The sequence below is a fragment of the Rhineura floridana genome, chromosome 3, assembly GCF_030035675.1.
Source record: "Rhineura floridana isolate rRhiFlo1 chromosome 3, rRhiFlo1.hap2, whole genome shotgun sequence".
Lineage (NCBI taxonomy): Eukaryota > Metazoa > Chordata > Lepidosauria > Squamata > Rhineuridae > Rhineura > Rhineura floridana.
In genome coordinates, this window is record NC_084482.1 from 219,432,100 (window position 1) to 219,459,780 (window position 27,681).

Below are 27,681 nucleotides of genomic sequence, written 5' to 3' on the forward strand. Positions count from 1 at the left end.
CTCTTCTCAGTGGCTATTACTCTCCGTTCTCCTACTGATTGGCTCATGCATAGGGACCTGGCTGGGGCCCTGCTCCCAAAAAGGGAACAGGTCTGCAACACACACCCCCACACTAACTACCTCCCATCACTGCTCTTTGAAGCAGCCCCCACAGCCCCATTCAACCTCCTGGCATCGGAAGCTGCAAGGAGCAGCGTGGGGCAGCTTGCAAAGGGCTCAGGCAGACTGTGCCTCCCTCTGAGGAAGAGGCACCTGCAGCCCCATTTAGGAGGCCCTCCTTGTCCCCCCATACACTGAATGACCCCTATGTTGCACCTACCTATTTATTTATTTATTTATGCATTTATATCTCATTTTTCCTCCAAGTGGCACCCGTAACGTGGGGGCAAATGCACAAGCGCAGGCTTCCTTCATGCCAGCCCCAGCCCCACACCCTCCCCCCTTTTGAATGGAGACCCCCGTTCTCCTGTCCCCTTCTCTATTGTGCCCCCCTTTCTGATGAAGACTTCCTGCTGCCGGTGGGGGAAGGAGGGAACTCGAGGGGGGTTGCATTTGCACCCCTCCCCAACAGACAGGAGGGAGAAACATTTTGGCAGTGGGGGGGGCGGAAGCAGCTCTTGCCACTCAGTCCTCCGATGGGTTAAGGAAAAGAGTTCTGGTTCCCAGAGCGGCAGGAAGTCTTCATCACAGGGAGGGGGAGAGAATATTGAAGGGGAAGTGGGGGGGGCTGTCTTCATTCACATTCCGGGCAAAGAAAGAATTAAGCCCAGAGAGGAGGAGGCTGGAGCGTGCAGAGGTGCAAAGGGGGGGGGGCGACGTGCAAAGGGGGTCCGAAGTGCCTCCAGGTTGGCCTTGCAAGGCCCTCTTGGAAGCCAGAGCCCGGGAAGGGGATGCAGCTTTGCAAGGGGGGCACTTGGGGGGTGGCTGTGTGTTGGGGGTGATGTCCTGTGCTGGTTTGGACTGCCACGGGTTGGGGAGGGGAGCTGCCTTTGCAATTCCTGGGCTTGACAGGGCACTCATTGGGGGGGGGGCAGAGAAGGAAGATTTGCTTTTTGGCTTTGATCTGGATTCCTACATTGCCAGGAGGTTTGGACTTCTAACTCTACTATTCTATGAGGGGGACGTGGTTGACAGAAGACGATGGAAGAGCCTCTGTTAATTTGTCTAATTAAAAAGCTGTTTATACGGCCACGAGAGTGGCTGTGTACTATAGCCAGCGTGGATTTTTCACATTCCGCAATGTTAAATTGAAAATACCCCCGTGCCATTCTGAGGCTTCCCATGAGCTCACCTCAAAATAAAACCTTACAAAACTTACAGTCCTGAACTCAGAAACGCTTGCTTAACAACCCTCTCAATTTTCACGGCAATACACAAAACAGTCAGAGAGAATAGAGAGTTCAACGTCTAAAGAGAAAGAGAGAGAGAGAAAATGATGGAAGAGCGGTGCCAGGAATCTGAGATTGAGGCTGCTTATAATATTCAAACGTCTGAAACCCAAATCTGCATGAAGGATGAAATCCCTCCCTTCTGCTATCTCTCCCCTGCAGGCACTTGAAAGCTGCTCCCTATGAAATATGCATCGTGGCAAAACCTGTGAGAGTCCCAGAGCTGGCCTAGTTTATGCCTCCCTCTCAGGCAGCGCCATGGCCTCAGAGGCACCATCTGGATTGTCTCTTCTCTGGGATAGAGTGGAAAGAGCAGCCGGGCAGCCCCATCAGGTAAGGGGAGGCTCATTGGAGGAAAACAGACGGGGCAGCACAGCTGCATCTCCCTGTGAGTAGTGGGGAGGGCTCTGGAAGAATACTACTTCTGAGGCTGCATAAGGAGAGCCTGCCGGATTGGGCCAATAGCCCGTCTGTTCCAGCACCCGGTTCTTGCAGTGGCCGACCAGATGTCTGTGGGAAGCCTGCAAGCAGGACCTGAACGCAAGACCACTCGCCCCACTTGTGATCCGGTGACACGTGTCTGGCAGAACTCGCTTGTCACACGTGACTCCTAAAATACACTCTTGGAGAGGTGGGTTCTTTTATGGTAATCAGTCAAGTGCTGCCCTGCAATTGTGTCTGAGCAGTCTAAAATCCAGAAATATTCACACACACACACCTCAAAAGCTAAGTAAAGATTAATTATACTAAGGAAATGCAAAGAAAAACAGGGTGGAGCAGGTCCAATGGTGTGGAAGCAGAGTCAAGCCATTTGTGGGATTATACTCATGACATGAAATGAGAGGGGGTCAAGTAGAGAGTCATCCCAGCGTGCCCCACTGGTCAGGCTATTAGTCTAGTATGAAGCAAAGTGTAGCTGCCAAGGTCCTGCTATGTTACAATATCCTCCATGAATTCATTTAATTTTCTTTTAAAGCCATTCAGATTGTCAGCCATCACTGCAAGATCTCAGTGACCGAGGTATGGGGCTTATCACTCAATAAATGCCCACATTCAACTACCCTGTTACCCCTTCCCCCTTCATACCGGGAGTATTGCGCATGCTCTAGAAATTCCCTCTTCTTCCTCCAGGATCTGTTGACTTTCCAGGCTCTCTTGACCTTTGAGGAGGTGGCCGTGTATTTCACGGAGGAGGAATGGGCCCTGCTGGATCCCGGCCAAAGAGCTCTGCACCGGGAAGTCATGCAGAAGAATTACGAGATGGTGGCCTCTCTAGGTAGGGACAATTTTGTTTCCTTGACTGATAAATGTTGAAGGTGTGAATTTACTATTTTTGCCATTTGCCACTGCACTGCAGGGATGCTGTTATGGAAATGGGTGTCTGGGCCCTGGATGTCTGGGCAGCGATCGCAGCTCAGGAGTAGAGTGGTTGTTTTGTACACAGAAGATCCTAGGTCCAGTCCCTGGCAGGTCCAGTCCCTGGCAGCTCCAGGTGGAGGCGGGAAATGATCGGCTAGGAGGTGCTGGGAAAGGTCTTTCTCTGCCTGAGACCCACTCTTAATTGTAGTAGTCAAAGTTGCCCTAGATGGACAAATCCTCTGACCTGGTATAATGCAGCTTCCTCTGTTCTTGGGGCTTTTTGATCATTTGCTTTGAAAAGCGTCTACCCTCCCAAATTCCAGTGCCCCAAGACCAAAAGACTTACCTTGGAGCAAGAAAAGAAGAAGGCAGGTGTTCCCAAGCCCTAATGGAGCATCTTCGGAACCCCCACCAGGTAATTAACACTCTGTGACTTGTAGTCTAAACCGCCGGTTGGAAGAGATGCTCCTCTGGAACACCCACCGCCTTCCTTCCTCTGCCCAAAGGTCAGCTTTCGTCTTTGAATCAGGAGGAGGTAGCAAGGGCATCAAGGTGGGCTTAGCTGTGCTTGCATCAGGCTGTGTGCAGAGCTGTGCCCACCTGGATCTTGCCCGTATGCAGTGGAGTCGGGGCCTAGGCTCACCGGGAAATCAAGGAGGGAGGCACCACGAAAAGAGGGGAAACCCTCAAAGGCCTAGGCAGCAAACAGCCAAAAGGAAAAACAGAAGTGCTTTTATTGCTGCCCGACGCGATTCGGGTGACAGAGACCCTTTATCAAGGGCAATCTGTGAAAGCATACATAAAAACGGCATTAAAATCAATTTTCAAACATACTATAGATAATAATACATTTATACAGTGTTAAAAACGAACAGTTCCGTAATCTGCTGAACACTGGCTACAGAAGCTCTAATCAATAAGGGAAAAGGGACCACTGGGATGGAACATAATGCAAACTTAGCACTTCACTTAAAAACTTCACTTGTGAACACATGACCCCAAAATAGAAGATCCTAACAGGACTTCTCTCCCCAAAATGAACCTGAACCAAGCAAAAAGAGAGAGAAATGCAAAGGTAAAATGTGTAATACATTTAACACGCTGTTGTCTAATCACTATCTCAAACTAAATGTGTTGAATGAGACTGGCTCTAGGGGAAGGAAAAATCAAAAGCAAAGCAACTAAAATTAATTGGAATTGGGAAGGAAAATCAATGCAAATATGAATATGAATAGACATACAGTCTCATTCAAATGCATTGAAAGCAGTAACGGATCAGCATACCTAGTGCAATCTCTTTTGCTGTCCACTGATACTCCTTTTTCCATCCTTAAGTTGATCAGCATACCTAGTGCAAGTACCACGCAGCTGTGTCGTTGGTGTACATAAGAGCTCCCTCTTATGTAATTCCCTTCTTTTTCTCCTCTCCCAGCTAACAATATATATATATATATATAAAAAGAGAGAGAGAGAGAGAGAGATAACTAGATTGATTGATTGATTTCTGATACTGTGAGTGATTATTTTTTTCAAAAGCACCCAATGCTGATGGTGTCCATCAGAGTATATTTGGCTGCGTAAATACTGTTTGTTGCAATGGCTTCAATCTTAATTGCCATAAAAGTCAGCATCTGTGTCAGAATTGCTTAATATGTCTTTTAATAATGCTTTTAACCCTTTTTAAAAGTTGTTTTAAAAATGTTTTTAACGCTGTTTTGTTTTAATGTATTTTAAAATCTGTTTTTAAAGTGTTTTAGCGCTTTGTTTGCCGCCCTGGGCTCCTGGTGGGAGGAAGGGTGGGGTACAAATTAAATAATAAATAAATAAATAAAAGACGATTTCCCCCAGAACTGCCCATTTGAAGTGCAGCCCTGACTTGCTCACTGGTGAAGGAGGAGGGACAGCTCCCAGGATGATTTTTGCTTTCTGTGTGATAAAATGATACAGCCCAAATAAAAACAGCTGGCTTTGCAAGGTTCCAAAATGTCATCCCGACCAGGCATGTCAAGATGAGCTTTATGTCCAGTGTACACATATTCACAAGTGCCAGACCGACTCTGCTGGATCCACGTGGTTTTATTCTATTCATGGAGTGCAGGACTTGTTGTTATGTGCCTTCAAGTCGATTACGACTTATGGCGACCCTATGAATCAGTGACCTCCAATAGCATCTGTCGTGAACTACCCTGTTCAGATATTGTAGCACTTATCAGACAACAATCATACCGCTTCTTAGCTGTAAAAGGTTCTGTTTAGAAGGGCTGAATATTTTCTGATCAAGAGTAACTAGTTTTCTCTCTTTCCTTGACAGAATTGGACCTTAATTCCTGTTGGGAAGAAAGAAAAGTCCCGTTTACCCAGGACCTCAAAGAAGAGGAGGCATCAGCAGGTAGATGCTTGGCTGTGTTGGGGGTCCTTTTTGGATTCTTCCATTCCATTCTGACACATTAACCCATCAGTGTGCACGTTTTCCTAGAGGACATCTTAGATGGCTTTAAGAACATAAGAAGAGGTTGCTGGATCAGGCCAGTGGGCCATCTCGTCAAGCATCCTGTCCTCCCAGTGGCCAAGCAGATGCCTATGAGAACCGAGAAGCATACTGCCCTCAACTAGATTCCTGAATGTCTGTTTTATTTCCTTTCATGTGATTTTAATACTATTGATTTATTGGCTTTTGCTTGTATTGGTTACTTTGCCTTTTACCTGCACAACCCTTAGAGCAGGGCTTTGCAAGTCTCCCCCACTTCCCCGTCTGGTCCCCAATGTGGGAGGTTTTAAAAAAGAACACAGTGAGCCTGACAAAGGGAAGCCTATGAGAAGCGAGCAAGCAGGACATGAGTGCAAATTGTGAGCATGGTAAAGCTGCAAATCACTAGTTGAAAGCAGCCTCCTCCATTAAATGAGTGGCTTTTAAAGGCGGGGCAGAGGCTGCTTTTGGAAGGATCAACTGACCACAGGAGAAATCCCTCTTCCCATAAGGCAGCTGGTTGAAAAAGCAAGAGACAGGAGCAAATAGGCATGCAAGAAATTCTTTTTGGCAAGAGGAATTTCAGAATTTGAACGGTGCTGTGGGGGCTGCTTCAAAGAACAGCGCTAGGAGGGAGGTGCTTCCCCCTCCATTCAGTGGTAACTGAGCAAGGCCCCTTCAGCTCATTGGTGGGTGGGAGCACGCCTCGCTCCAGCAAAGGAGCAATGAGGAGCCCACTTTAAACTCTTGGTGGGGTGAGCAGATTGGTGTGGCTTCACGAAAACATCTTGGCACATTGTATGCATATTTTAAGCCAATATCTGGGCTGGCTCATTACACAAGATTCCACAATGTCATCCCCAACAGGCATTTCAAGATGAGTTTCATGTCCAGTGAATGCATATTCACAAGTGCAAGACTGACTCTACAGGTTCTTATTCTATTCATGGAGTGCAGGACTTACCAGATCAAAATTATACCTCTTGTTAGCTTTAAAAGGCTCTGTTTACAAGGACTGAGTATTTTCTGGTCAAAAGTAACTAGTTTTCTCTCTTTCCTTGACAGAATTGGACCTCAATTCCTGTTGGGAAGAAAGAAAAGCCCCGTTTATCCAGGACCTCAAAGAAGAGGAGGCATCAGCAGGTAGATGCTTGGCTGTGTTGGGGGTCCTTTTTGGTCTGGGAATGGAAGGATTCTTCCATTCCATTCTGACACATTAACCCATCAGTGTGCACGTTTTCCTAGAGGATATCTTAGATGGCTTTAAGGACATAAGAACATAAGAAGAGCCTGCCAGTGGCCCATCTAGTCCAGCATCCTGTTCTCACAGTGGCCAACCAGTCGCTCCATCCCCTTGATCATTCTGGTTGCCCTCTTCTGAACTTTTTCCAACTCTATAATATTCTTTTTGAGATGAGGCGACCAGAACTGTACACAGTATTCCAAATGCGGCCACACTATAGATTTATACAACGGCATTATGATCTCAGCTGTTTTATTTTCAATACCTTTCCTAATTATCCCTAGCATGGAATTTGCCTTTTTCACAGCTGCCGCACACTGGGTCGACATATTCATCGTGCTGTCCACTACAACCCCGAGGTCTCTCTCCTGGTCGGTCAACGCCAGTTCAGACCCCATGAGCGTATATGTGAAATTCAGATTTTTTGCTCCAATATGCATAATTTTACACTTGTTTATATTGAATTGCATTTGCCATTTTCCCACCCATTCACTCAGTTTGGAGAGGTCTTTTTGGAGCTCTTCGCAATCCTTTTTTGTTTTAACAACCCTGAACAATTTAGTGTCGTCATCTTGTTGGATCAGGCCAGTGGCCCATCTCGTCAAGCGTCCTGTCCTCCCAGTGGCCAAGCAGATGCCTATGAGAACCGATAAGCATACTGCCCTCAACTAGATTCCAGAATGTCTGTTTTATTTCCTTTCATGTGATTTTAATACTGTTGATTTATTGGCTTTTGCTTGTATTGGTTACTTTGCCTTTTACCTGCACAACCCTTAGAGCAGGGCTTTGCAAGTCTCCCCCACTTCCCCGTCCAGTCCCCAATGTGGGAGGTTTTAAAAAAGAACACAGTGAGCCTGACAAAGGGAAGCCTATGAGAAGCGGGCAAGCAGGACACGAGTGCAAATTGCGAGCATGGTAAAGCTGCAAATCACTAGTTGAAAGCAGCCTTCTCCATTAAATGAGTGGCTTTTAAAGGCGGGGCAGAGGCTGCTTTTGGAAGGATCAACTAACCACAGGAGAAATCCCTCTTCCCATAAGGCAGCTGGTTCCAAAAGCAAGAGACAGGAGCAAATAGGCATGCAAGAAATTCTTTTTGGCAAGAGGAATTTCAGAATTTTTTAATTTTAAATTTTTTTAATCTCAACTGTAGATTTCTAAATGTCTGTTTTATTTCCTTTCATATGATTTTAATACTGTTGCTTATTGGCTTTTCTTGGTTGCATTGTTGTTTTAATTATTTTGTCTTTAAACTGCACACTGGTTAGAGCAGGGCTTTGCAAGTCTCCCCTGCGTCCCCATTCAACCCCCAATGTGGGAGGTTTAAAAAAAGAACACGGTGAGACTGGCAAAGGGAAGCCCATGAGAAGCGGGCAAGCAGGACGTGAGTGCAACCGTTGCCCTATTGCGAGTATGGTAAAGCTGCAAAACACTATTTGAACCAGCCTCCCCTGCTTCCATTAAATGAGAAGCCTTAAAGGCAGGGTAGAGGCTGCTTATGTTCAACCCCTTGTTCATTTTGGTTGTTTTCTGAGCCATCTATTTCTGAGGTGCAGCTAGCAGAACTGTACACAGTCTTCCTAGTGTGGTTGCATTATAGATGTCTATAATGATACTGAATTTTGCAATAGTGATAACGAGAGATGAGGTTCTAGGCCTAATAGACAAAATTTAAAAAACGAAATGCTGGATCTCGATGGCATCCACCTGAGAGTTCTCAATAATCTCAAATGTGAAATTACTGGTCTTCTAACAAAAATATGTAACTTCTCCTTCAATTGAGGACTGGAAAGTGGCCAATGTAACATCAAACTTTGAAAAAGAATTTGGGGGCATCATATTAGTTCCCCTTTGGTTAGGCCTCATCTCGAGTAGGATGCAGACAAAGTGGAACAGGTTCAGAGGAGGGCAACAGGGAAGATTAGGGGCCTGGGAACAAAGTCCTATGAGGAGGGACTGAAAGAACTGGGCATGTTTAGCTTTGAGAAGAAAAGACTGAGGGGAGATAGGATAGCACTGTTCAAGTACTTGAAAGGATGCCACACAGAGAAGAGCCAGGATCTCTTCTCAATCGTCCCAGAGTGCAGGACACAGAATAATGGGTTCAAGTTACAGCAAGCCAGATTTCAACTGAACATCATGAAAAGGTTCCTAACTGTTAGAGAGGTAGAGCAATGGAACCCATTACCTAGGGAGGTGGTGGGCTCTCCAAGATTGGAGTCATTCAAGAGATAGCTGGAAAGCCACCTGTTAGGTATGCTTTAAGTTGAATTTCTGCATTGAGTCCTGGTGTGACTCGGTACGTACAACTTTGCACTTCTGTCTGTAACATTTCATTCCCTCTCTCATAACACTAGAACTTGTGGACATCCAGTGAAGCTGAACATTGGAAAATGAAGTAGAGACAAAACTTATTTACGCAGCATATCCTTCAGCTGTGGAATTCACTTCCCCAAGAGGCAGAGATGGCCAACAAATTGGATGGCATTGTAAGAGGATTAGACAAATAAATGGCAGATAGGGTTATCAATGGCTACTAGCCATGATGTAGCAGCCAATGGCTCTAGCAGTGCTTTGCCTCCATGCTCAGTGGCGCTATGCTTCTGAATACAAGTTGCTGGAAGCTGCAGGAGGGGAGAGTGCTCTTGCACTCATGTCCTGCTGGTAAGCTTCCCATGGACATCTGATTGGCCACTGTGAAAACAGGATCCTGGACTAGATGGGCCATTGGCCTGATCCAGCAGGAGCTTCTCCGATTCTTCATGCCTAGATAATTTGGGTTCAGAACTAACTAGCTTGTCTATTTCTCGTAAAGGAATTTCAAAACCGGAGTTCATCTGTTGGCTGGAAGTACAGTATCCAGTTGGATCGGGCTGTGATGAAGGGTCAATATCAGCAGGTACCTTGGGAAAAGTTTTAATGGGAACAAAAGGACAATGCAAAATCTGTGGCTAAATTCAAAGGTTGCCGGTGAAATATATACCATGCTGTGTTTGAACTGGTAAGGAATTGCCCCTACAGTGCAGACCATCATCTCAGACTTGTGTAATGTGCCCCTTGGGCCAGCTTTGCCTTAGTTCAGAGATAGAGCACATGAGTTCTATGGAGAAGGTGCTAGGCTTAGTCCCTGGAATCTTCAGGGACAGCTTAATATTCAGCGCTGAGCGAGAGGGACCAGTGGTCTCCTTCAGTATAAGGCAACTGCTTATGTTCCTGTATTTCTAAAGACTACGTCTTCTGACTGCAGCCAAATTCATAGGAACCACTGAGCAGTGATCTGTGCCATGTTTGCTTTTTGACAGTCCTGCTGCACTTCTTTCCCCCTCACTCTGCTTCTTATCGCACATTCTTTTCTAAATGTATACCACAGTTGTATTGAGATTGTAGAATGTTTGGGTAACCTTCCACAGTCGGAAAGGGGGAGAATTGTGGAGATGCAAAAATCAAGATGCGTCTAAGTGAAGTTGATCTGTGATGAGATTCTTTGTTTTGCCTTGACATTCCAACATGACTTTTTTCTCCCTCCTTCCCTTCGACAGATGTTGTGGAGAAGAATGAGAATGACGGGGAACCACAGATGGTGTCATCAGCAATAGTCAAGTGGGAAACACAGAAAGAGTTCTTTGGAAATCATGAGGGACCAAAACAGCATCAAAAAAACCTCAAAGAGGAGAAACCATTTCAGTGCATGCATTGTGGGATGAGCTTCTGTTCAAGGAGTAAATTAACAGCACATCAAAGAACCCACACTGGGGAGAAACCATTTCCATGCATGGAGTGTGGAAAGAGTTTCAGTACGAGGAGTAATCTAACCATTCATCAAAGAATACACACAGGGGAGAAACCATATAAATGCACACAATGTGGGAAGAGCTTCAGTCAGAGCTGTCATGTTACTTCACATCAAAGAATGCACACAGGAGAGAAACCATATAAATGCAGGGAGTGTGGGAAGAGCTTTAGTCAGACCAGTAACCTTTCGGTACATCACAGAACCCACACAGGGGAGAAACCATGTAAATGCACGATATGTGGAAAGGGCTTTGGTAGTAACAGTGAACTAACTTTACATCACAGAATACACACTGGGGAGAAGCCTTTTAAATGCATGGAGTGTGGAAAGAGCTTCAGTCGGAAAACTCACCTTTCTTTACATGAAAGAATTCACACACAGGAGAAACCATTTAAATGCATGGAGTGTGGAAAGAGCTTCAGTGTGAGCAGTAATCGTAATTCACATTACAGAATACACACGGGGAAGAACCATATAAAGGCAGGGAGTGTGGAAAGACCTTCAATCAGAGCACTCACCTTTACATGAAAGAATCCACACTAGGGAGAAACCATTTAAATGCATGGAGTGTGGAAAGAGCTTCAGCATGAGCAGTAATCTTACTTTACATCAGAGAACACATATAGAGGAGAAACCATGTGGATGCAGGGAGTGTGGAAAGAGGTTTAGTCTGAGCATTCACTTTACATCACAGAATGCACATGGGAGAAATCATTTACATGCAGGGAGTGCAGAAAGAGCTTTGGAGTGAGTATATTCTCCACCTCCGTTCCATCTTCTGAATCAGGAGATGCTGTGAAGGTAATGGACAGATGTCTGGAGGCAGTGATGGGCTGGATGGAGGCCAACGAACAGGCTGAATTCTAAGAAGCGTTGTGGGGAGGTGGTTCCCTGTACCTGTATTAGATTTGAAATTGTTTTGGGTTTTACATATGAAGTATGTTTTTGTTTTGCTTTCATTGTTGGTGTTTTTGAGATATCTGGGAAGTGAACAATGAATAGAAATTTTTAAAAAATCCTTGTACGTAATGGCCAGTTTACCAGATGCTTCCATGTCCTATTAAATTTTGATTTTATTCATTTTCCTTTCTGAAATGTTTTGTATTGACAATTTTAATGTATTTTTTTTCCGTAAAACACTTCAGGAATATACAAATTTCGTTAAATGATATATGAAATAAATAAACAGTTTGCTGCACTTGATTTCCCCATCTAATTCTGGTATCCTGTCGGTTTTTATATATAACATGGTTTTGATATTCCTTTGATAATTTTTGTGTGGACTATGCTAATATCTTTCAGAAATGGAAATGCATTCACTGGTCTTCTGCTGATGTATTTTGGGCAACCAGTGCAGCTCTGTAACACACTCTACGTGGGGCTGCCTTGGAAGACTGTTCGGAAACTTAAACTGGTACAAAGAGCTGCAGCCAGAGTATTAACAGGGGCTGGTTACAGGGATCATACAACTCCCTTGTTACAACAGCTCCACTGGCTGCCAGTTTGTTTCCAGTCACAATTCAAAGTGCTGGTTTTGACCTTTAAAGCCCTATACGGCCCAAGTCCAGGCTATCTGTCAGACCGTATCTCCCTATACGAGCCTGCCCAGGCCCTGAGATCTTCAGGAGAGGCCCTTCTCTCAGTCCTGACACCCTCACAAGTACGACTGGTGGGGACGCGAGATAGGGCCTTTTCGGTGGCTGCTCCTAGGTTCTGGAACATTCCTAGGGAGGCACAAATGGCTTCCTCCTTGCCATCCTTCGGCAAGTAAAGACTTTTTTATTCCGACAGGCCTTTGGGATAGAAGGTGTTTAGAATTGGGCTTTATAAGGCTTGTTTTATTGTTTTACATTATTACCTGTATTATTTTAAATTGTTTTTAGATTTTTAAGTGCCTTTTACGGTTTTAAGGTTGTGCATAGTTTAATTGTATTTTAATTGTATGCTTTTCTATGTTTTTAACTACATGTAGTTTTATTTGTAAGCCGCCCTGAGTTCCAGTTTGGAAAAAGGGCGAGGTAAAAATAAAGTTTCATTCATTCATTTTCAAACACAGGTAATATGCGTTATAAGGGGAACCTCAGCCAGTAATCTGGCTGCTGCATTTTGGACCTGTTTCCTCAGTTGTGCTCAAGGGCAGCCCCATGTGGAACTCAATGCCATAATCCAAACTGGAAGTTTCCAGAGTATGGAGTTAATGGGGAATTCTTATATTCAAACAATAAACAAATATATATTCTTTGGGAATGCACACCTTAACGTGGTGAGGGGGTTTAAGAGTTGAAAAAGCTGGGAGCAATGCCATCAGAAGTCTACACCCAAGCTGGAATGGTCAAAGCTGAGACACCAGACTAAGATGCATCCAAACTTAAAGTGAATGGTAAACCTCCTTTGAATATCTCATACCACGAAAACCCTATGCAGGCCCACCCTTAGCATGTGCAGGGACCAGGGCAAAAGCATAGTTGCCCCCCCCTTCTCTCTCTATATTGTTCTGCTTCCCGGTGCCTAGGGGCAGTACTGACCCTATGAACAGAGTATCCAAAATGCAACACGAGATAGTGCTGGAAGATGAGACCCCCAGGTCAGAAGGCACTCACCAAGCTACTGGGGAAGAACAAAGGACAAGTACGAGTAGCGCTGTGACTAATGACGCAGCTGGGTCAAAGCCGAAAGGAAGCCCAGAGGCTGATGTGCACAGTTGTGAAAGGAGAGTCCAGAGTTGTACGACGCACACAATAGGAACATGGAATGTGAGAAGCATGAACCAGGGAAAGTTAGAAATTGTCAAGCAAGAAATGGAACGTATCAACATTACAATACTTGGTGTGAGTGAATTAAAATGGACGGGAATGGGACATTTTCAGTCAAGCAACTACAAAATACTTTATGCAGGAAATGAGAAATCAAGAAACAGGTTGTTTTAATAGTGAGATGTAGCAAAAGCAATTAGGAGCTACAACACAAGGTCTGAGCGAGTGATATCAGTGAGATTATACGGTAATCCCATTAACATAACCATCATCCAAGTCTGTGTTCCAACGGCAACAGCAGAAGAGGAATTGGAAAGATTTTATGCAGAAGCACAGGAAGAAATTGATCACACACCAAACAAGATGTGCTGATAATCATGGGGGACTGGAATGCAAAAGTAGGGAACACAGAAGAACTAGGAATTGTGGGGAAATGGAGCTTTGGAGACAGACATGAAGCAGGAGAAAGACTTATTGAATTCTGTGAAGCCAATAATTTGTTTCTTGCGAACACATTTTTTGAACAACCGAAAAGGCGAGTGGACACGTGGACATCACCAAATGGTCAATATAGCAATCAAATTGATTGTATAATTGGTAGCAGAAGATGAAGAAGTTCCATACTTTCTGCGAAAACAAGACCAGGAGCAGACTGTGGTACAGATCATGAAATGGTCGTATCGAAAATCAGAGCTAAAGAACAACAACAAAGCAATCATAATGCCAAAATACAATTTAAATAACATCCCAGAAGAATATAAAGATTAAACAAGGAACAGGTTTGAGGCTTTAAACCTAGTTGACAGAGAACCAGAAGAACTGTGGAGTGAAGTCAGAGACATGATCAGGGAAGAATGCAAAAAGACAATACCTCTAGTTCAAAGGAGAGAAAGACCTCAATGGATTACTGAAGAATCTCTTCAAATGGTTAAAGAGAGAAGGAAAGCAAAAGCAAAAGGAGATAGAAACACAGTCAGAACCCTAAATGCATCAATACAGCGACTAGTACATAGGGACAAAGAGAACTATTACAATAGTTACTGTATAGAAATAGAAGAGGACAACAAAAAGGGTAGAACAAGAGCCCTATACCAAAAGATTAGAGAAATGAAAGGGAAATTTAAATCGAGTGGGGATGTTGGATAATCAACAGGGGAACACACTGACTGACCGAGATAAAATAAAAGGAAGATGGAAGCAATACACTAAAGAACTCTATAAAACAGATGCCCGGATGACAGATTTATTCATGGAGGAACCGTATGATGAAGAACCAGAGATTTTGGAATGCGAGGTGAAAGCTGCTCTTAAAATACTTGAAAGAAACAAATCACCAGGAATAGATGGCATACCAATAGAGTTGCTATAAGCTACTGAGACTGAATCTGTCCAAATTTTGACAAAAATCTGTCAAGAGATATGGAAAACTAAACAATGGCCCACAGACTGGAAGCATTCCATATACATCCCAATTCCAAAGAGAGGAGATCCCAGGAAATGCAGTAATTATCGAACTATTGCCTTAATATCCCATGCAAGTAAAGTAATCCTCAAAATTCTACAACAAAGGCTCTTACCATATATGGTGTGAGAAATGCCAGGTATCAGAGATCATATCGTAAACATACGTTGGATAATGGAACGGACCAAGGAATTTCAGGAGAAAATCACCCTGTGCTTTAGAGATTACAGCAAAGCCTTTGACTGTGTAGATCATGAAAAACTATGGAATGCTTTAAAAGAAATGGGGGTGCCACAGCATCTGATTATCCCGATGCACAACCTATACTCTGGACAAGAGGCTACTGTAAGGCCAGAATATAGAGAAACCAATTGGTTCCCAATTGGACAGGGTGTGAGACAGGGGTGTATTTTATCACCCTATTTGTTTAACCTATACACAGAACATATCATACATGTTACCGAATTCTTCCAAGCTACACAGCAAGTGGATTGGACTGTGAAAGACCAACCCTAATTGTGTTTGCATTTTGACAAATTTGTAGGGCAGTCCAATATCTCAGGTGTGCCAGTGTGGTGTAGTGGTTAAGGTGTTGGACTAGGACCTGGGAGACCAAGGTTTGAATCCCCACACAGCCATGAAGCTCACTGGGTGACCATGGGCCAGTCACTGCCTCTCAGCCTCAGAGGAAGGCAATGGTAAAACTACCTCTGATTACTGCTTACCATGAAAACCCTATTCATAGGGTTGTCATAAGTCGGGATCGACTTGAAGACAGTCCACTTCTGTGTGGGGATTCGAACCCGGGTCTCACAGGTCATAGTCCAATACTGACCTGGGGATGGGGTAAGGAGTGTAGGAGGAAGGGGAGGGGAGGAGATTGGATGGGTGGGCAATGGCCAAAGGGGAAGCCCCTTTCCTTTCCAAAAGGAAAACATTGTGAACAGTATCATTGCTTTTCAGGGTTTCCCTCTCCTTTTTATTCTACAGCAGGCACATGTAGCCTCCCACCCAAATTTAAACCAAAGTTGCCCCTGGCCACATCCACACCAGGCCTTTATTTCACTTTGGACAGTCATGGCTTCTCCCAAAGAATCCTGGGAAGTGTAGTTTGTGAAGGGTGCTGAGAGTTACTAGGAGATGCCCTGTTCCCCTCACAGAGCTTCAGTCAGAATGGTTGACTGTTAAACCACTCTGGCCACTGGACCTCTGTCAGGGGAATAGAGTCTCCTGTCAGCACCCTCCACAAACTACACTTCCCAGGATTCTCTGAGGGAAGCCTTGACTGTCTCATGTGAAATCAAAGTCTGGTGTGGGTGTGGCCCCCTGATTAGGCAAGCCCAGCAGCTGTGAGTCTGGCTTTTAGAACAATGACAGTTGGTTCTTACTGAGCATGTCTGACATTATCATTGAGTTCAATGCAAAATTTATTAAATTATTTAAAAATCACCTAGGCATTTTTTTGAACTTTTAAACTGCAGAAGATGAAGGTCAGAGCATGGGGCAAGGTCAGTATCAGAATTACTGGTACTCTGTGAACATGGCCAATTTTTAATGAATTTCAACAGATTATGAGAACTCAGAGAAAAAAATCTAAAAGGGCTCTGGTTTTCTCTCTCTTTAGATTTTAACTCTATTCTCTCTGACTGTTTTGCGCATTGCCATGAAAATTGACAGGGTTGTTAAGCAAGCATTTCTGAGTTCAGGACTGTAAGTTTTGTCAGGTTTTGATTTGAAATGAGCTCATGGGAAGCATCAGAATGGAATGGGGGTATTTTCAATTTAACATTGCGGAATGTGAAAAATCAACGCTGGCTATAGTACACAGTCACTCTTGTGGCTGTATAAACAGCTTTATAATTAGACAAATTAACAAAGTATTCATGAACTGCTTAGTATTTTTAAAATCTCTAAACCAGATTTGGGGAATCTTCAGCCTGGGCGGCCAATCTGGGCCCTCCAGACCGGCCTCTTTGGCCCATGAGACTGTTTTGGGGAAGCCACGGCCACCAGCCCCATACCTGCCATCATACACAATTTCAAATGTGGGGCAGGGGAGGGCAGAGCTTCCAAGATAATTCAAAGAAGCTTGAAGTGGGGTTTTCGATCATCCCTTTGCTGGAGCCAGGAGTGATGGGAGGAAGCAGAAGGCCTTGTTGAAGGAGGGGGAAGTTTCTCCCATAGCACAGCGGCAACTTCCGAAGTGCAGGGTCCCTTCATGACAGTCACTCCACACTCCCTCGCAGCCACGCCTCTTCTCCCACTTTACCTCGTCTCCCTTGCTATCCCTGCCATCTTGCCAGTCCACACTCCGCTGCAGCAGTCATCCCTAGCAGCCAATCAGCATGGGTGGAGGGTGTGTGTTAGCTACTGAAAAGAGTCTTCTCTGTAACCGTCTCACCTCCTTTCACTCCGATTGGCTCCAATCAGCACGACAAGGACTCTTCTCAGTGGCTAATACGCTCCCTTCTCCTACTGATTAGCTCATGCATAGGGACCTGGCTGGGACCCTGCTCCCAAAAAAGTTATGGGTCTGTGACACACACACACCTCTGACTACACCCCTCCCATCGCTGTTCTTTGAAGCAGCCCCCACAGCCCCATTCGACCTCCTGGCATCGGAAGCTGCAAGGAGCAGCGTGGGGCAGCTTGCAAAGGGCTCAGGCAGACTGTGCCTCCCTCTGAGGAAGAGGCACCTGCAGCCCCATTTAGGAGGCCCTCCTTGTCCCCCCATACACTGAATGACCCCTATGTTGCACCTACCTATTTATTTATTTATTTATGCATTTATACCTCATTTTTCCTCCAAGTGGCACCCGTAACGTGGGGGCAAATGCACAAGCGCAGGCTCCCTTCATGCCAGCCCCACACCCTCCCCCCTTTTGAATGGAGACCCCCGTTCTCCTGTCCCCTTCTCTATTGTGCCCCCCTTTCTGATGAAGACTTCCTGCTGCCGGTGGGGGAAGGAGGGAACTCGAGGGGGGTTGCATTTGCACCCCTCCCCAACAGACAGGAGGGAGAAACATTTTGGCAGTGGGGGGGGCGGAAGCAGCTCTTGCCACTCAGTCCTCCGATGGGTTAAGGAAAAGAGTTCTGGTTCCCAGAGCGGCAGGAAGTCTTCATCACAGGGAGGGGGAGAGAATATTGAAGGGGAAGTGGGGGGGGCTGTCTTCATTAATATTTCGGGAAAATAAAAAAATTAGGCCCGGAGAGGAGGAGGCTGGAGCCTAAAGAGGTGCAAAGGGGGGGGGAGAAGATTTAGTATTTTTGTTGGGGGGTGAGGGAAAAGAGGGGGGCACTCCCCCCTTTCCCTCTGGGGGTCCCTGGTGCATTCAGTCCATTTGCAAAGCAGGGTCCGAAGTGCCTCCAGGTTTGCCTTGCAAGGCCCTCTTGGAAGCCAGAGCCCGGGCAAGGGGATGCAGCTCTGCAGGGGGGGTGGCTGTGTGTTGGGGGGTTGGTGTCCTGTGGTGGTTTTGAGAGTCACAGGTGGAGGAGGGGAGCTGCCTTTGCAATTCCTGGGCCTGACAGGGGACTGATGGGGCGAGGGGAGAGTAGGAAGATTTGCTTTTGGGGAGGGGGTTGACGGAACACTGTCCAGTTGCAAAGTGTGGCAAAAACTGTTTCCACTGAAGCTGCCCCCCCCACCCCTTTTGCAGATGAGCCCAGACTCTCTAGAAGGACGAAACACAGGTCAGGCAGGGGAAAAGGGGGGGACCTCTTGATGCAGAGGAAACAACTTTGTGGGGGGGCACATTGGAGGGGAGGGGTTTGCTGTGCTGCTTTTCTGCCCCAGAGCTGCAGGGACCCTTTTGGATTTCCTCCACTGGAAGAGGGTTGGTCAGTTCCCCTCCTGCCCTGCAAGGAAAATGGAGGGATGGAGAGAGGAATCTGAAACTGACCAGGCTCTGAATGGGCTTCTAGAAGCTTTCAAGGCAGAGGATGGAGGAAGTGAGTGAATAAATGCCCCTTCCTCAGCTGGACTGGAGGGGAAGGGGCTTCTCCTGCCATCCTCTCAAGAGTTTGTTGGAGGGGACGATTACTTGCGGTACTGGCCCAGAGAGGGGGTGCTGGGAGTCTGAGATTGGGGCTGCTTATACTATTCAAATGCCTGGAACCCAAATATACATGAAGGATTAAAACCCTCCCATCTCCTGTCTCTCCTGCAGGCCCTTGAGAGCTGCTCCCTACGAAAACGTGCATCATGGCCAAAGCTGTGGGAGTCCCAGAACTGGCCTAGTTTACACCTCCCTCTCAGGCAGCACCATGGCCTCAGAGGCACCGTCCGGATTGTCTTTTCTCTGGGATAGAGTGGAAAGAACTGCTGGGCAGTCCCATCAGGTAAGGGAAGGCTCATTGGGGGAAGACGGAGGGGGCAGTGTGGCTGCATCTCCCTGAGCTTGTTGGGGAGCGCTCTGGGAGAATACTACTTCTGAGGCTGCATAAGGAGAGCCTGCTGGATCAGGCCAATAGCCTGTCTGTTCCAGCACCCGGTTCTTGCAGTGGCCGACCAGATGCCTGTGGGAAGCCTGCAAGCAGAACTGAACACAAGAGCACTCGCCCCACTTGTGATCCGGTGACACGTGTCTGGCAGAACTCGTGTGTACACATGTGACTCCTAAAATACACTCTTAGAGAGGTGGGGTCTTTTTAGAGAGTCAATCAAGCACTTCCTGATGTCTGAGCAGTCTAAAAACCAGAAATACTCACCCTCACGAATTCTTAATAAAGAGTAACTATACTAAGGAAATGCAAAGAGACAGAGGGTAGAGCTGGTCTAGTGGTGTGAAACCGAAGTTAAATCATTTCTAGGATTAAACTCATGTCATAAAACGAGAGGGGGTCAAGAAGGGAGTCATCCCAGCGTGCCCTACTGGTCAGGCTATTAGTCCAATTTGAACCAAAGTGTGGCTGCCAAGGTACAATATGCTCCATGAATTCCCAGCATACTGGTCAAGAAGGGAATATTAACCAAAATGTAGCTGCCAAGTTGTTGCAATTCCCAGCATACTGCCTCTGGCAGTGGAGGCAATGCATTGCCATTGTGGCTCGCAGCCACTGATGTCCTTACCCTGCAGGGAGTTGTCCAATCCTCTATGAAAGCTATTCACTTTTTAGGCTGGTGCATATTGGAGAAACTGCCTCTTCTTCTTTTTCCACTTTTTTTTGATCACTCAAATGCCCACATTCAACTACCCTGCTACCCCGTCCCCTTTCAGACCGGGAGTATGGCTCATGTTGTAGAAATTTCCTGTCCTTCTTCCAGGGTCTGTTGACTTTCCAGGGTCTCTTGACCTTTGAGGAGGTGGCCGTGTATTTCACGGAGGAGGAATGGGCCCTGCTGGATCCTGGCCAAAGAGCTCTGCACCGGGAAGTCATGCAGAAGAATTACAATATGGTGGCCTCTCTCGGTAGGGACACTCTTTAGTCTTTGACTGATGAATGCTGAAGATAGGGATTTAGTGCTTGTGCCATTTGCCACTGCACTGCAGGGATGCTGTAATGAAAATGGGTGTCTGGGCCTGGATATTTGGGGAGGGATCACAGCTCAGGGGGAGAGCACTTGTTTTGCGCACAGAATATCCTAGGTCCAGTCCCTGGCAGCTCCAGGTGGAGGCAGGAAATGGTCATCTAGGAGGTGCTGGGAAAGGTCTTTCTCTACCTGAGACCCACTCTTAATTGTAGTAGTCAAGGTTGGCCTAGATGGAGAAATCCCCTGACCTGGTATAATGCAGCTTCCTCTGTTCTTGGGGTTTTTTGATCATTTGCTTTGAAAAGCATCCACCCTCCCAACTTCCACTGCTCTGAGATGAAAAGACTTACCTTGCAGCAGGAGAGGGCGAGGGCAGATGCTCTCAAGCCCTAGCAGAGCATCTTCTGAATCTCCACCAGGTAATTGACACTCTGTGACTTGTAGTCTAAACCCCTGATTGGAAGAGATGCTCCCCTGGAGCCTTGGAACACCCACCGCCTTCCTACCTCTTCCCCAAGGTCAGCTTTCATTTTTGAATCAGGAAGAGGCAGCAATGGCAGTTTGGAGAGTCAAGGTGGGTGCAGCTGTTCTTGCATCAGGCTGTGCCCACCTGGATCTTGCCCATGTGCAATGGAGTCAGGGCGTAGGCTCACCGGGAAAGCAAGGAGGGAGGCACCCCAAAAGTACCACAGACGAAAAGAGGGAAAACCCTCAAAAGTGCGTAGCCAGCAAACAGCCAAAAGTAAAAACAAGTGGTTTTATTGCTGTCCGACGCGTTTCGGGTGACAAAGACCCTTTATCAAGGGCAATCTGTGAAGGCATACGTATAAGCAGCATTAACATCAATTTTCAAACATTCTGTAGATAATAATACATTTATACAGTGTTAAAAACGAACAATTCCGTAATCTGCTGAACACTGGCTACAGAAGCTCTAATCAATAAGGGAAAAGGGACCACTGGGATGGAACATAATGCAAACTTAGCACTTCACTTAAAAACTTCACTTGTGAACACATGACCCCAAAATAGAAGCTTCTAACAGGACTTCTCTCCCCAAAATGAACCTGAACCAAGCAAAAAGAGAGAGAAATGCAAAGGTAAAATGTGTAATACATTTAACACGCTGTTATCTAATCACTGTCTCAAACTAAATGTGTTGAATGAGACTGGCTCTAGGGGAAGGAAAAATCAAAAGCAAAGCAACTAAAATTAATTGGAATTGGGAAGGAAAATCAATGCAAATATGAATATGAATAGACATACAGTCTCATTCAAATGCATTGAAAGCAGTAACGGATCAGCATACCTAGTGCAATCTCTTTTGCTGTCCACTGATACTCCTTTTTCCATCCTTAAGTTGATCAGCATACCTAGTGCAAGTACCACGCAGCTGTGTCGTTGGTGTACATAAGAGCTCCCTCTTATGTAATTCCCTTCTTTTTCTCCTCTCCCAGCTAACAATATATATATATATAAAAAGAGAGAGAGAGATAACTAGATTGATTGATTGATTTCTGATACTGTGAGTGATTATTTTTTTCAAAAGCACCCAATGCTGATGGTGTCCATCAGAGTATATTTGGCTGCGTAAATACTGTTTGTTGCAATGGCTTCAATCTTAATTGCTATAAAAGTCCACATCTGTGTCAGAATTGCTTAATATGTCTTTTAATAATGCTTTTAACCCTTTTTAAAAGTTGTTTTAAAAATGTTTTTAACGCTGTTTTGTTTTAATGTATTTTAAAATCTGTTTTTAAAATGTTTTAGCGCTTTGTTTGCCGCCCTGGGCTCCTGCTGGGAGGAAGGGTGGGGTACAAATTAAATAATAAATAAATAAATAAAAGACGATTTCCCCCAGAACTGCCCATTTGAAGTGCAGCCCTGACTTGCTTACTGGGGAAGGAGGAGGGACAGCTCCCAGGATGATTTTTGCTTTCTGTGTGATAAAATGATACAGCCCAAATGAAAACAGCTGGCTTTACAAGGTTCCACAATGTCATCCCCAACAGGCATTTCAAGATGAACTTTATGTCCAGTGAACGCACATTCGCAAGTGCAAGACTGACTCTACAGGTTCTTATTCTATTCATGGAGTGCAGGACTTAGCAGATCAAAATTATACCTCTTGTTAGCTTTAAAAGGCTCTGTTTACAAGGACTGAATATTTTCTGATCAAAAGTAACTAGTTTTCTCTCTTTCCTTGACAGAATTGGACCTCAATTCCTGTTGGGAAGAAAGAAAAGCCCCGTTTATCCAGGACCTCAAAGAAGAGGAGGCATCAGCAGGTAGATGCTTGGCTGTGTTGGGGGTCCTTTTTGGATTCTTCCATTCCATTCTGACACATTAACCCATCAGTGTGCACGTTTTCCTAGAGGACATCTTAGATGGCTTTAAGAACATAAGAAGAGGTTGCTGGATCAGGCCAGTGGGCCATCTCGTCAAGCATCCTGTCCTCCCAGTGGCCAAGCAGATGCCTATGAGAACCGAGAAGCATACTGCCCTCAACTAGATTCCTGAATGTCTGTTTTATTTCCTTTCATGTGATTTTAATACTATTGATTTATTGGCTTTTGCTTGTATTGGTTACTTTGCCTTTTACCTGCACAACCCTTAGAGCAGGGCTTTGCAAGTCTCCCCCACTTCCCCGTCCAGTCCCCAATGTGGGAGGTTTTAAAAAAGAACACAGTGAGCCTGACAGAGGGAAGCCTATGAGAAGCGGGCAAGCAGGACGTGAGTGCAAATTGCAAGCATGGTAAAGCTGCAAATCACTTGTTGAAAGCAGCCTCCTCCATTAAATGAGTGGTTTTTAAAGGCGGGGCAGAGGCTGCTTTTGGAAGGATCAACTGACCACAGGAGAAATCCCTCTTCCCATAAGGCAGCTGGTTCAAAAAGCAACAAACAGGAGCAAATAGGCATGCAAGAAATTCTTTTTGGCAAGAGGAATTTCAGAATTTGAACAGTGCTGTGGGGGCTGCTTCAAAGAGCAGCGCTAGGAGGGAGGTGCTTCCCCCTCCATTCAGTGGTAACTGAGCAAGGCCCCTTCAGCTCATAGGTGGGTGGGAGCACACCTCGCTCCAGCAAAGGAGCAATCAGGAGCCCACTTTAAACTCTTGGTGGGGTGAGCAGATTGGTGTGGCTTCATGAAAACATCTTGGCGGGCCAAAGGGGGAGCCCTGAGTGGCCAAGACTGGCCCACCGGCCAGAGGTTCCCAGTCCACGGCTTAGAGAATTTAAAAACACTAAGCAGTTTATAAACACTTTTAAATGAATAAAACGGGTAGTTAACAGACATTGATAGCCATATATTCTTTGAATTCCAAATGTGCTGTGTGAAGTACTTTCTTTTGACTGCCCTAATGTCAGTTTCATTGGATGTCCGTGAGTTCTATAATTAATAATAATAATAACATTAATGTTAACATTAACTTTATTAATATTAATATTAACTTCATAAAAGCAAATTTTAAAACACATTAAAACAAAACATCTTCAAAAATGTTACTTAAAAAAGGTATGAAAACATCTCAGATTAAAAACATTTTAAAAAAGAAAGTTTAAGAACATATTAAAAAGCAATTCCAACACAGAGGCAGACTGGGATAGGTCCCAATTTAAAATGCTTGTTGAAAAAGTCTTCAATAGGTGCCAAAAAAAGAGATGGCGCCTGCCTAATATTTATGTCTAGTGTTAGGAGAGAGTGAAAAAAACTTTTCTGTACCCACTTTCTCCACACCATGCATACATTTATAAACCTCATCACTCTTTATCCACATTTTCTCTAAGCTAATTTTTCTCATAGTGGGGTTTCTTCAACCTCTTGTTCATTTTGGGTTAAGGACCTGGGAGACCAGGGTTCGAATCCCTACACAGCCATGAAGCTGACTGGGTGACCTTGGGCCTCTCAGCCTCAGAGGAAGGCAATGGTAAACCCCTCTGAATACCGCTTACCAGGAAAACACTATTCAAAGTGTCGCCCATAAGTTGAAATCGACTTGAAGGCAGTCCATTTCCTTTTTTTTTTTTTTCTGAGCCATGTCGTTATTTCTGAGGTGAGGCTACCAGAACTATACACAGTCTTCCTCGTGTGGTTACGTTATAGTTTTTTATAATGGCATGATGATACAGAGTTTTGCAATAGTGATGAGAGATGAAGTTCTAGGCCTAATAGACAAAATTTAAAAAGATGAATTGCTGGGTCTGGATCTCATCCACCTGAGAGTTCTCAACAATCTCAAATGTGAAATTACTGATCTTCTAAAAAAAATGTAACATCTCCTTATATTGAAGACTGGAAAGTGGCCAATGTAGCATCAATCTTTGAAAAAGAATTTGGGGGCATCGTATTAGTTCCCCTCTGGTTAGGCCTTATCTCGAGTAGGATGCAGACAAAGTGAAACAGGTTCAGAGGAGGGCAACAGAGAAGATTAGGGGCCTGGGAACAAAGTCCTATGAGGAGGGACTGAAAGAACTGGGCATGTTTAGCTTTGAGAAGACTGAGGGGAGATAGGATAGCACTGTTCAAGTACTTAAAAGGAGGCCACACAGAGCCAGGATCTCTTCTCAATCGTCCCAGAGTGCAGGACACAGAATAATGGGCTCAAGTTACAGCAAGCCAGATTTCAACTGAACATCATGAAAAGCTTCCTAACTGTTAGAGAGGTAGAGCAATGGAACCCATTACCTAGGGAGGTAGTGGGCTCTCCAAGATTGGAGTCATTCAAGAGATAGCTGGAAAGCCACCTGTTAGATATGCTTTGAGTTGAATTCCTGCAACGAGTCCTGGTGTGACTCGGTATGTAGTATTGCTGAGCCAAGAAACCCCCATCTTATATCTGTGTGTTTGGTTTCTTTTTCCTTGGTGTACAACTTTGCACTTCTGTCTGTAACATTTCATTCCCTCTCTCATAACACTAGAACTTGTGGACATCCAGTGAAGCTGAACATTGGAAAATTAAGTAGAGACAAAACTTATTTACGCAGCATATCCTTCAGCTGTGGAATTCACTTCCCCAAGAGGCAGAGATGGCCAACAAATTGGATGGCATTGTAAGAGGATTAGACAAATAAATGGCAGATAGGGTTATCAATGGCTACTAGCCATGATGTAGCAGCCAATGGCTCTAGCAGTGCTTTGCCTCCATGCTCAGTGGCGCTATGCTTCTGAATACAAGTTGCTGGAAGCTGCAGGAGGGGAGAGTGCTCTTGCACTCATGTCCTGCTGGTAAGCTTCCCATGGACATCTGATTGGCCACTGTGAAAACAGGATCCTGGACTAGATGGGCCATTGGCCTGATCCAGCAGGAGCTTCTCTGATTCTTCATGCCTAGATAATTTGGGTTCAGAACTAACTAGCTTGTCATTTTCTCGTAAAGGAATTTCAAAACCAGAGTTCATCTGTTGGCTGGAAGTACAGTATCCAGTTGGATCGGGCTGTGATGAAGGGTCAATATCAGCAGGTACCTTGGGAAAAGTTTTAATGGGAACAAAAGGACAATGCAAAATCTGTGGCTAAATTCAAAGGTTGCCGGTGAAATATATACCATGCTGTGTTTGAACTGGTAAGGAATTGCCCCTACAGTGCAGACCATCATCTCAGACTTGTGTAATGTGCCCCTTGGGCCAGCTTTGCCTTAGTTCAGAGATAGAGCACATGAGTTCTATGGAGAAGGTGCTAGGCTTAGTCCCTGGAATCTTCAGGGACAGCTTAATATTCAGCGCTGAGCGAGAGGGACCAGTGGTCTCCTTCAGTATAAGGCAACTGCTTATGTTCCTGTATTTCTAAAGACTACGTCTTCTGACTGCAGCCAAATTCATAGGAACCACTGAGCAGTGATCTGTGCCATGTTTGCTTTTTGACAGTCCTGCTGCACTTCTTTCCCCCTCACCCTGCGTCTTATCGCACATTCTTTTCTAAATGTATACCACAGTTGTATTGAGATTGTAGAATGTTTGGGTAACCTTCCACAGTCGGAAAGGGGGAGAATTGTGGAGATGCAAAAATCAAGATTCGTCTAAGTGAAGTTGATCTGTGATGAGATTCTTTGTTTTTGCCTTGACATTCCAGCATGACTTTTTTCTCCCTCCTTCCCTTTGACAGATGTTGTGGAGAAGAATGAGAATGACGGGGAACCACAGATGGTGTCATCAGCAATAGCCGACTGCGAAGCACAGAAAGAGTTTTTTGGAAATCATGAGGGACCAAAACAGCATCAAAAAAACCCCAAAGAGGAGAAACCATATAAATGCAGGGAGTGTGGAAAGAGCTTCTGTTCGAGGAGTAAATTAACCGCACATCAAAGAACACACACAGGGGAGAAACCATTTCACTGCATGGAGTGTGGAAAGAGTTTCAGTATGAGGAGTAACCTAACCATTCATCAAAGAATACACACAGGGGAGAAACCATATAAATGCACACTATGTGGGAAGAGCTTCAGTCAGAGCAGTTATGTTACTTTACATCAAAGAATGCACACAGGGGAGAAACCATATAAATGCAGGGAGTGTGGAAAGAGTTTTAGTCGGGCCAGTCACCTTTCTGTACATCATAGAACCCACACAGGGGAGAAACAGTGTAAATGCACAATATGTGGAAAGGGCTTTGGTAGTAACAGTGAACTGAGTTTACATGACAGAATACACACTGGGGAAAAGCCTTTTAAATGCATGGAGTGTGGAAAGAGCTTCAGTCAGAGCAGTAGCCTTTCTGTACATCACAGAACCCACACAGGGGAGAAACCGTGTAAATGCATGATGTGTGGAAAGGGCTTTGGTAGTAACAGTAAACTGACTTTACATCACAGAATACACACTGGGGAGAAGCCTTTTAAATGCATGGAGTGTGGAAAGAGCTTCAGTCGGAAAACTCACCTTTCTGTACATGAAAGAATCCATACACAGGAGAAACCATTTAAATGCATGGAGTGTGGAAAGAGCTTCAGTGTGAGCAGTAATCGTAATTCACATTACAGAATACACACAGGGGAGAAACCATATCAATGCAGGGAGTGTGGAAAGACCTTCAATCAGAGCACTCACCTTACTTTACATGAAAGAATCCACACAAGGGAGAAACCATTTAAATGCATAGAGTGTGGAAAGAGTTTCTGTCAGAGCAGTAATCTTACTTTACATCAGAGAACACATACAGGGGAGAAACCATATGAATGCATAGAGTGTGGAAAGAACTTTAGTCAGAGCATTCACCTTACATTACATTACAGAATGCACATGGGAGAAATCAGTTAAATGCAGAGGATGCAGAAAGAACTTTGGAGTATCTTGTCTGCTTCCATTCCATCTTCTGAATCAGGAAATGCTGCGAAGGTAATGGATAGGTGTCTGGAGGCATTGATGGGCTGGATGGAGGCCAACAAACTGAGGGTGAATTCTAAGACAGAAATGCTGTGGGTAGGAGGTTCCCTGTACCTGTATTGGATTTGAAAATGTTTTTGTTTTTACAAGTATGTGTTTTGTTTTCATTGTTGGTGTTTTTGAGATGTTATATGGGAAGTGAACAATGAATGGAAATAAATGATCATCCTTGTATGTGATGGCTAGTTTACCAGGTGCTTCCATATCCTTCTAAATCCTTTAAATTTTATTGATTCTATTCATTTCCCTTTTTAGAATTTGTTTTTAAATGTTGTTTTGTATTGACAATTTTAATGTATATTTTATTTTTTTGTGAAACACTTCAGGAATATACAAATTTCGTTCAATAATAAATGAAGTAAACAGTTTGCT

General features: G+C 44.8%; 1 protein-coding gene across 1 annotated transcript; it reads left to right on the top strand.

Moving 5' to 3' along the window:
- The first annotated feature begins 711 nt into the window (after positions 1–711).
- Positions 712–27,681, top strand: LOC133379000 (zinc finger protein 708-like). The gene is made up of 13 exons (XM_061613612.1): positions 712–796; positions 1,551–1,721; positions 2,520–2,664; positions 5,059–5,136; positions 6,280–6,357; positions 9,270–9,353; positions 9,994–10,772; positions 10,861–10,994; positions 18,629–18,800; positions 19,726–19,870; positions 22,143–22,220; positions 25,308–25,391; positions 26,033–27,681. Exons 2-13 carry the CDS (start codon positions 1,578–1,580, stop codon positions 27,181–27,183), a joined length of 3,072 nt encoding a protein of 1,023 aa, XP_061469596.1. The 5' UTR covers positions 712–796; positions 1,551–1,577; the 3' UTR covers positions 27,184–27,681.

What these genes read in the sequence shown, in the direction of transcription:
- LOC133379000 (XM_061613612.1), top strand. Translation starts at nt 1,578, where the DNA reads ATGCATCGTGGCAAAACCTGTGAGAGTCCCAGAGCTGGCCTAGTTTAT. An exon ending in CGAGATGGTGGCCTCTCTAG is followed by an intron (nt 2,665 to 5,058) that starts GTAGGGACAATT and finishes TTTCCTTGACAG; the next exon opens with AATTGGACCTTAATTCCTGT. An exon ending in AGAAGAGGAGGCATCAGCAG is followed by an intron (nt 6,358 to 9,269) that starts GTAGATGCTTGG and finishes TTTCTCGTAAAG; the next exon opens with GAATTTCAAAACCGGAGTTC.